This window comes from Nematolebias whitei, chromosome 21 (genome assembly GCF_014905685.2).
Source record: "Nematolebias whitei isolate Nwh7 chromosome 21, NemWhi1, whole genome shotgun sequence".
NCBI classification, from domain to species: Eukaryota; Metazoa; Chordata; class Actinopteri; order Cyprinodontiformes; family Rivulidae; genus Nematolebias; species Nematolebias whitei.
In genome coordinates this window covers 10,491,092-10,501,430 of record NC_056518.1, presented here as the reverse complement: position 1 = coordinate 10,501,430, position 10,339 = coordinate 10,491,092, and the positions used below count along the sequence as shown (strand labels likewise).

Sequence of the window (10,339 nt, the reverse complement as noted above, 5' to 3'; positions counted from 1 at the left end):
AAGGATTTTAGCCAAACAAAATACTTTGACTAATATGAACCTCTACCATTCCCGCTACAGATGCTAAGACATTAGTTTTATTGATTAAAACACAAATAAGTTCATTTAAAACAGGAACCTATTCGCTTTGAATGCTAGCAAACGTTGTTTTACACTTCCGGTCGTGTCCCGTTGTTTTTGACGCAGTGGTTATTACGTACAGCCGATGCATGTTTGACTGACAGCTCTTGCGTCCAATGAGAGATTAGAGTGTAGGCACAATGAGGAACCGCCTCCTCGTTACAACAAGGCCAAACATTTAATGTTTTGCTGATTTATCCTTGTCACTAAAATATGACGCTTTGTAATTTAATGTGAAAGGTGTGTGTTTACATAGAGACGAGGGATGTTCATCCAACCTTTATTTAGATATGTACAAGAGAGACCTGATTTCTTAACATAGTGATGACAACAGTGAGTAGACAGTAATACAGTCAAGAGGCGTACAAAATTTAAATTTCTTTTTGTTTAGCACATCAAAACAAAATAGCAACAAAAAGGACAGTCAAAAGGAAAAGTAGCAACAACAAAAAAAAAAACAATTAGATTATAAGGCGGTGTAGAAAACTAAAAACAGGAGCATATTGGTTTTTGCCATGAACTTAACAGATGTTTGAAGCTACTTGGAGAGGTCAAGGTCGAGAGCTTCAAATCTTTTTGCAAGATATTCCAGGAAACAGGAGCGGAGTAGGAGAAGGCCCTTTTGTCTAATTCAGTCCACAATGAGGGAACGCTGCAGGTAATAATGTCCTGAGAGCGCACGCTGTAGCTGCACTCACGCAGTGACATGTAGGAGGTGTATGAACGTGCTTATGTATATAAGCCTCTGTTTTGGTTTTTATTCCTTTTTTTTTTCATTCAACATTTATTTATACAGGTTCATCCCACTGAGCCTCTGGGACTCATTTACAAGAGAGACCTGAAGCCACATTCAGCAATTTATCTTGAAGATGTGTGAGTTTGTTTGTTTTTTCCACACATTATATGAAGTACAGCAGATAATAAACATAGAGTGATGCATTTTTTAATTCCTTTAGTAATGAAGCATTAGATTAGTTCAGCCATTAAGTAGGTTTTTGCTACATAAAATATGTATGAAACACATCATAATATTTTTGACACTCTATGAGTATGCAAATTATTTTAACCCCGTCTGTGCTCAGGTTATTCTGGCACAGAAGGAACTGGAATTATCAATGTTATCAACAAATCAACACAATAAAACACAAGCTGTGTTCAAATAATTACTGCAGTTTTTATTGCGGTGCAACATGGTGCCATAAAACCGTAGCACCGAGAAGCTTCAATGGTTTCAAAGAAAATTAATTAACATCCGTTGTTCAAAAACCAAGAAAAGCAGTTTTCATTTTTGTAAACTAAAAAAAAGGGTATAAAAAAACTTTCTATTTAGTTGAAGTTTTACATCATAATTTGATCCGCTTTGTCAAGATTCGGTAAATTTGTTGTAATGAATGCCCTCTAAACGTTTGTGTACATAATGTTTGATTTTTCTTGGGGTTTTTATTTTGTATTCTCAAAGTTTATGATGTCATTTTATCAACAGAAATGTCTAATCTGTTGTTTTGATTTAAAAACCCTTCACGCCTCATCGTCTTTGTCCCCAGGTTTCCATATTCATTGCATCTCCTCTTAATAATTAGAGCTTTGCATGCAATCAGAATATCACAACAATGAACGTGGCCTAGTTAGCATGGTGAGGGAGGCGGGGGGGGGGGGGGGTGGCAGCGAAGTCACCCTAATCCTTAACCTCAATCTGCTTTGTGTGTAGCTGTGCAGTCTCCACTCCCCCCACTGCATCTCCTCAACCAGAGGTCACGGTCACCGAGTCCTCACCAGTCGACGTGCAGCCTCCGCCTCGCAGCCATTTTGGAATGGTTACCATGGAGATGTGGGTCATGCAGTGATGGCAGAGAGAGTGAGGCAGGCGGTGTGATGCTGTGGAGATGGAGCACTGCAGGCTGGCGGAGCAGACAGCAGAAGCAGCACAGAGCCATAAACTCTCATTATATCTGGGTCACTGGGATGCTGCAGCTGCAACAAGCAGACACGACATCATTATGCAAGAAGAGAGACGAGGGAAGTTATGGGTGCGGGGGCTTATAGTTACAGGGGGAGGTCTGTTTACTCAGTGGGACATATGTCAGGAGGGTGCCCAGATAATAAAGCACGAGACGAGCTGAGCTGTGCTTAGTCAACCCAGCCGTCTATACACATGATGTTTTGACATGTTATAAATGTGAGGTTCTAATAAACAAGATCTATTTAAAAAAAAATTGTATCTTGAATTTAAAAGATATCGTTCTGTTTCTTCTCACCATTGTAAAGTATTATCTACATCGCATACGTCAAAAATATTTCAATATGGAGAATAAAACACTATGGATGCAGATAAAAATAAATGTGTTTCTAAGCTAAACCATTACAGCAGTGGCAAAAACAGAAGCTAAAACAAAGACGAGAAATTGTCTGAACAAAATCTAAAAATGCAGCATTTTAGAAACTAAAACAAAAAAAAAAAGAGATAGTAGATTTTTATACAAAACACCACCTCTGTGAACACGTTTATTACGAAAGTTATGCTAAATAAAATTTAAAAAAAAGAAACCAATTAAAACAAATTAAAAAGACAGTGGTGTCACAATGATTTCACTCATAACTAAATGAAAATATATATATTTTAAATTGCCAACAATGTAAGAAAAACACAACAATTTAAGTGAAAGGATGTTTTATGTTCTTGTGTGTTTTCTGTCTTTGACTGTGTTGCTGTCTCATTTCTTTGTGCTTCTGCTTCATCCTGCACTCACACTTTGCTCCTTCAGGACAACGTGGAGCCACATTGATCTCTGACGTCACGTGAATGTGCTCGCGTGCAAAGAGCTTTTAGTTTTTAAAACATTTCAACAGTGTTGTTGTTGCTCTCAAACATGGATGTGGAAAGTTGCAGGCCATGTTGTTGTGTCTCTGCCATTGTCCGCCCCCCCCTCTCCATCCTGCTCCGTGACCTCCCCACTCTTCGGATCCCGGACTTCTGATTGGTGGAGACGCCGTGGCGCTGACGTCACCGCCCCTGCGCCCATTCATCAGCGGACTTGGGCGTTGTACTCCGCATCTCATTTGCGGCGGGGCCAATTCTCGCTCGAAAGGGAAAAAAAAAATATATATATCGAAAGAAATTCGCGTTTGGTTTTGCTCTTTTCGCGACATTCTTCGCAGCTGCTGATTTAGCCTCGTTGTTTGTGGTTATTTCGGGCTGTGTCGCGCGCAGGGGGGCTTCGGCGTGCCTTGAATATTTGGGGAGGAAGCCTGCGGTCTTTGTTCATTCATTTGATCGGTTGGGTTCCTTTGTTGGAACAAAGCATGGGAGCGCAAACCTCCAAAGCCGCCGGGAAAGAGGAAGCTGCGGTTGAGAAGCCAGCCGAGGGTGCGGCTGTTGCATCCAAGACGAACGGACAGGTAAACCGAGCTGCGGTTATTTACCTCCTAATTGCTTCACGCGGAGTTTTGTTTTTTTCCGTCTCAATTTGGGCAATGTGTTGCGTCAATGGCGCGCTCCATGTTGGCTGCAGGCGCATCCAGACGCTCACCGGCGTCCAGGGAAAGTGGCCACATGTAATTATTCTCTGCACTTGATGCAGTCCGGCTGTTTGCAACGCGCTTTACTGAAAACACAATTTAATGAATTGTAAGCTGTTGACTCTCTGCTTTTAAAACGTTGCCCTATAACTGTATTACTTTCACAGTGCGCGTTTACGGTTTAAAGTTGTTTTTTTTGGGTGACAAAACATTGCGTGTTTTTATTTATTATTTTTTTTCATCTTATTTGCGAAAATGTGTGTAGCTCGGGTTTGTGCTCGCTCTCACTGTGGCATCACCATCCTCCTCATCATGGCCATTAAAAAAAAAAAGACTACCACGCCTTTGTTGCCAGATTCTAGAGGAAAAAAACCCGTTTTTTTGAACAGATATGAGCAATATAACAAGCAAATTAAAAAAAATCACATGCAATAAAACCAATAAGGAGTTCAGAATAAAAAAAAATGGGATCTGATTTTAACAGTTTATCAAAAGAAATCAAATCTGTTGTTTCCGTCGTCTTTAAACTGAACGCCCTCTGGTGGTTGTCGGGTGCACTGCAGTCTAGTTTGCAGCTAAAAATCAGAGCTCTGTCGTCATTCTCCTAGTAACAGATGTTTCTGCAGGTTTCGGGCTATTTTTTCATTGGTTGCTACTAGTCTGAGAATTTAATTGGATATAGTGCTCTATATTTTGCTGTGTATTCTTGGACACATGTTCACAAACGTCCTAATATTCATGTTGGTTGCAGATCTGCATCATCTTTGTCTTAAATGAGACAGCAGTGTATTCATAAATAATGTTCACACTGCTTCTCTCCAGGAGAACGGCCATGCCAAAACCAATGGAGATGCCTCTCCCGCTGCAGAGGAAGCCAACAAGGCTGATGTGCAGGTCAATGGAAGCACACCCACCGAGGAGGCACCCAAAGGTGAGGGTGAGAAAGTAGAGGGTGCTGAAGCCAGCGGAGAGAAGGAGTCGTCCGCCACGAACGGAGAAACTTCTGCCAAGGCTAACGAAGGCACCCCGTCCACCAGCGAGGAGGGCAAGCAGAAGAAAAAGCGCTTCTCTTTCAAGAAACCCTCTTTTAAGCTCAGCGGCTTCTCCTTTAAGAAGACCAAGAAGGAGTCCGAGGAGGCGGCGGAGGAGGACGGAGCGGCGGCGGCGGGCGCAGAGCCGGCCGAAGGAGAGAAGCCCGCTCCAGAGGATGCTGAAGAGGCCAAACCAGCTGAGGGGAGCGGCGAGGGAGCCAAGGAGGCTGCAGCTGAGGAGCCAAAGGCTGAGGAGGTGAAGGCAGAGGGAGGTGCTGAAGGAGAAGAGAAGGCAGCTGCAGCTTCTCCGACCGAGCCAGAGACGGCAGCCAGTCCAGAGGCCGCCGCCGCCGAGTAATCCTGCTGAACGAGACACCGGAGTGAAGGAGAAGATGTAGCCTGTCTGAAGGAATGCGAGGACTTTTCTAAAACCAGGGATTATTTTTTTTTTAATTTTTGGTTAATTTCCTTTTTTTTTTTTGTTGTTGTATGTTTACTACTCTGCATCATCTCATCCATAATGACTGCAACGTCCCAGGCAGTGATGGACAGGAGGTGCAGCGGAGTGTGAGCTGCTTCCTCACTGCTAAATGGTGCTTGCATTTGTAACGTGGGTGAGTGTGAAAGTGCAAATGTGAGTGGGGGGGGGGGGTTTTTTTTTTTTTTTTTTTTTTTTTTGTGTGTGTGTGATCTAAACATGATACCATGACACGTTGCTGAATTTTTACCATATATTTAATCAAAAGTATTTGGTGCTGGGCAATTGGATGTAGCAGCTAAAGCTGTGTCTGCAAGATCTGACACATTGTGATATTTAAAGGGAAAGTCCTTATTCGAGTCGTAAATGTTGTCATTGCAGTGCACAGTTGTTTACAACTTTTAAAAGCTCCTGTGAACACAAACCATTCCTGAAAATAGATTTAGCTGTTAACAATAGGTGCTCATCACTTTCCATTAGACTCCACGTTTCAACAGTCTGTAGTAATGCACGTTGTATAGCCTTTGATATTACTGGTTTTATGGCTGAGATGTACCTAATGACTGACGTTTTTAACCGATTACCCATTGTAAATGAGTTTTTTTTTTTTTTTTTTCACCATTTGTAAGATTAAATAAAATTGGGAGATGTTTTAAGCAGACCTTGCATCAAGCTGTGATGACTCCAACACCACTTTGAGGCGACACACGAAAGCACACAGTCAGGATCTACAGACGCAGCCGTTCAGTGTTTTCTTTCTGTATATACCCAGGCTCACCTTCTTCAATATGGAATGTAACATTGCCTGCAAGCTGGTAACGAGGTGTTGAGTTAATTTTCTGTGAATTCTGAAGAATAAAGCAAATGAAGTGTGAATTGGCACTGTGAGCTCGTTTCTTTGAAACATCCGCAAAAGAAGGTGCGTTTGTAATTTGGGTTTAGACAAGTCAGCGCCGGGTCCGTACATACACCTTTTTTTATTTTATTTGCTTTTAGCTCTCAAGTGGAGCTACAGAAAAATAGGCAATGTTTCAGTCAATCTAAATGTACAGGCAAGTGAGCTTGCTGTGGCAGCCATCTTGGATTGGACTGACACCAAAGGTATTCAGTTCTAGAGGTACAGTATTATAAGGCGCACTTAAAATCCTTTTAATTTTCTCAAAGATCGACATTAATAATCGACATTACCTGGTGCACCTGTCTGGATGTGCTTACTCACCTCGAACAGATTTTTATGTGGTTGTGAATGAGCTGATTAAAGTTCGACTTATCCGACTCTTTGTTTCAATGCATGTGCCTTCTAGTACAAAACATACGATATATCCAAGGAGTACTTTCTGCAAGTTTCATAAAAAATTTTTAAGCAATTCATAAGATATTTTGCTAACATAGAAGCATTTTTCACTCGGCCTTCGCCTTTCGGTGGATGAACCTTTTCCCATCCTGATCTGACATCAGCTCCACATTTTGTTTTCAACTGGTTAAGTTGGGACATTTAAAAATATATATATTTTTGAGGAACTACAATATAATCATCCCACAAGATTCAGGGTGACTTGAGATTTATTCAGTCACAAAATAACCGTCTTGTGAAACAGACATTTTAAGGTGGAAGCTCTATTTATGGTCACGTGTTCCCAATCAACACACTGGTGTTCCTTCCAGCAAACCTCGGTGTTTTTGTAAAAACCACCAGAATCTTTATAAAAGTTTCGAGGATTGCTTCAGACTTCTCCGGCGTGTTTTTATAGCCGTCCACAGCTGTGTCCGTGTTCCTTTCAAACCATCTATTTCCTCTGCACCCAGTTTAACCTAGCTGTGGCCGCCGCAGAAAGGGTGTGCTTTGCATGTAATATTTCTATTCCTGCTTCCTGGTTTGCTCGTCCAGCTTTGTTGTCGAGGTGCCTGCTGCTCTGTTTGTGCAGCTTTTTGTTGAAATATCCTCCATTTTTTTTCTCTGGGTGCACTTGTATTCAAATCAGAAGCCAGGTGAGCAGGAAGGCTGGAATAAATATAGACGAGGTAAATTTGGGAGTGTGGTTTGTAGAGTCAGCAGAGGAATGTCCCTCCATGCACCAACCACAGTTTGTCTCAGTGGTAAAGGCACTCTCAGCAGTTCCTTTCAAGCAGCTTCGGACCCTCGGGCTGCTCACCTAACCACCGTCTCGCCCTCTCACCAAAGGGACATCAAACAGCTGCTGCCCTGCCTACCAACCATCCCTGTCCCTCATCCCACACCCAAGTTATTTCCAGCGCTCCCACACTCTGACTTCCATGGTCAAGTAGGCTCGAAAACTTCAGCTGCAGAGCAGACAGCCATTATTCATATACTGGTGAAAGTTGTTTTTTTTTATTAACAGTGGATGTCATCAATCTCAGCCTAAAACTACAGTCAGTGAAAATGACATTAATTTGCTTAAGTACCTTATGGAGTTACTCAAAATACTTTATTGTGGGGGTCGGTTAGCCATGGGAAATGATTGATTGTAGCCTACATTCAAAACCCTCTAGACTAGATGTGTCAAACTCAAGGCCGGGGGGCCAAATGTGGCCCTCGTTGACATCTTATCTGGCCCCCAAGATGATATGTGAAACGTCAAATACTTCTATCTCTTGAATTTTTTTCAGAAATCTTTGATTATGATGTTGAAAGCACAACAGAGAACATCAAATGAGACCAATCAAACTCTTGAGGGACCAAGAAAAGATGTTGGGTATCTGATAGGCCTAAATCAATTAAGCTCATGACAAATAAAAATTATCAACCTCATTTTCATTTATCAGCTTCATCGTTTCTTCGTGTCTCTCTTTCTACTGAAGACACTGGAGGATAAAAGGCTCAACTCAGGTGCTCTTCACTGATCCCTCCCTTTCTCTTTTCTCTTTAAAATCCGTTTTAACAATCCAAAATCACGTTTTTGGATTGTTAAAAGCAGCTAAGCTACGAGCTAAGCTAACAGGCTGACCTCAGGAAAAAAAACCTCCGTCTTGTCAAAGCTCCAAAATTCACAGTTGAAACCCGTGCCTTCATCTAAAAATTAGTTTTTCTCTGCAAAAAGAAGCTGAGAACTTGTTTACTATTTTTTATTAAAAGCTTTGTGTGACAAATGCTACGCTAAAGAGCTCAAACCGCACCGAGCGTCCGCCATTTTGGTAACCAATTGTAACCAATTGTAGACGCACATTCAGTGATATATTTTGCTAACATACAATGGTTGACTCTAACAGCTAATGTAAAAGTTTTAAAAAATACACAAAATGTGTGGTTGGTAGTCCTCAAAGTATGTGTTGGGGGTGACGCTCAGCTACCACCAAACCAAATGTTTGCCCAATTTCTGTCAATTAAAGAAGCTGAAGATATTTTTGTGTTTGCTGAGGTTCAATTTGAAGTGGCGGACATCTTGATTCAGGTTGACACCAAAAGTTAAAAGTTGTACACCCTATAATTTCATTAAAATCTTTGGTTCACGAGTTTTGTCAACAAATTTGTCTCCAAAAGTTATTGCCAAAGTTTAAAAAAAAAGGCCCTCACAGGATTTGTTTGTGCTTGAGGTGTGTGCTGGGGATGACTCTCAGCCACCACCACACCAGATCCTAGCTCAGTATCTGCAACACTCACTGAGTTGTAGCCATTTCTGTGTCTGCAGGTCATTTAGTTATGGTGGTCATCTTGAATAAGGTTAACTCTAGAGATGTGCATTCAGTAATCACGTTCTGACAGTTTCATTCAAATTTATCTCATGGGTCAGGTAATATTTTGCTAACACGACACAACACGCACCCTCACACAGAGAGAGAGGCCGTTATATTATTGTCCCCTGCCAAATGGCAGATAATAAAAATCAGAACTAAGCTTAATTATAGTTTGTATGAAGATAAAACAAAACACACATAAAGACGTGGAGTCCAAGAATATAGTATACAGATTTCAAGATTTTTGCCTTAATGTAATAGTTCAGATCTCAGCAGACAAAGGAAGGTGCACAGTGATTTTGAACCAGAAAGACTATCATGAGAAAGTTATGACACTCCTTAGTGACTTAAACACTTATGAACCTCTGAAAAGAGATCCAGGAAGTGGTTACAAGAAGAAGTTGATAGATTGCCTGAAAATTTTGGAGCAGGACAAGGCTATTGACCGTATTCTGTACCACAGACTGTACCCAGGGGAGGCCACACCTAGTCTGTATGGTTTACCTAAAATCCACAAACAAGGTGTACCTTTAAGACCAATCGTTAGCATGATTAACTCTGTCCCTTACAATGTTTCCAAATATCTGGCGTCTGTACTCATCCCTTTAGTTGGCAGCTCAGAACACCACATACAGAACACCATGGACTTTGTGGATAAGGTGAGGGATGTCATCATGGAGACTGATGAAACAATAGTCTCTTTTGATGTCACATCACTCTTTACGTGCATTCCTGTTGATGATGCAGTAGAGGTGGTCAGTTTAAGATTAAAATCAGACACCACTCTGAGCAGCAGGACCACACTTTCCACAGAACAACTGTGTCAACTCTTGAAACTGTGCCTGCAGTCAACCTACTTCACATATGGGGAACAATATTATAGGCAGAAACATGGGTGTGCTATGGGGTCTCCAGTTTCTCCTATTGTTGCCAACCTGTACATGGAGGAGGTAGAAAAGAGAGCCTTGACGTCCTTTTCAGGGACACCACCAAGTCATTGGTTCAGGTATGTTGACGACACCTGGGTTAAAATTAAATCTCAGGAAGTCCAACATTTTACTGACCACATCAACTCTGTGGATAAATACATCAAGTTCACACGAGAAGATGAAAAAAATGGCAAGTTGCTTTCTTGGGGCAGCACAGTGGCGCAACTGGTAGAGCTGCTGCCTCTCAGTGAGAAGGTCCCTGGTTCAAATCCTGGTCCTGGGGCCCTTTAGGGTGGATCAAAATATCCTGATGCATGCTCAATAATCCAGGTAGAAAAATCTAAAAAGTTAAATCTGGTCCTCTGGACATTCAAAACAAAGCAAAACAACAAAAAATATAGAAACGTTTCGTCTCTCATCCGAGAGACTTCCTCAGTCTGAGGTGCTGTATTCAGCTCAGTCTCTTAAATAGCACCTTCTCAGAGTGGATCAACCAGTTTGCTGCTGACAACCAAAACCAGCTGATCACATGCTCAAGAAGGACCATCAGCCTAACAATGGATCATTAGCAC

At 41.6% G+C, this 10,339-nt stretch overlaps 1 protein-coding gene across 1 annotated transcript; it reads left to right on the top strand.

The window, feature by feature from the left end:
* The first annotated feature begins 3,144 nt into the window (after positions 1 to 3,144).
* marcksb (myristoylated alanine-rich protein kinase C substrate b) lies at positions 3,145 to 5,337 on the top strand. The gene is made up of 2 exons (XM_037695514.1): positions 3,145 to 3,516; positions 4,459 to 5,337. Exons 1-2 carry the CDS (start codon positions 3,421 to 3,423, stop codon positions 5,023 to 5,025), a joined length of 663 nt encoding a protein of 220 aa, XP_037551442.1. The 5' UTR covers positions 3,145 to 3,420; the 3' UTR covers positions 5,026 to 5,337.
* Positions 5,338 to 10,339: the final 5,002 nt, after the last annotated feature.

Excerpts from the sequence above, each read along its gene's own strand:
- marcksb (XM_037695514.1), top strand. The coding sequence starts at position 3,421 with ATGGGAGCGCAAACCTCCAAAGCCGCCGGGAAAGAGGAAGCTGCGGTT. Across the intron at positions 3,517-4,458 it reads CATCCAAGACGAACGGACAG|GAGAACGGCCATGCCAAAAC; the intron begins GTAAACCGAGCT and ends GCTTCTCTCCAG.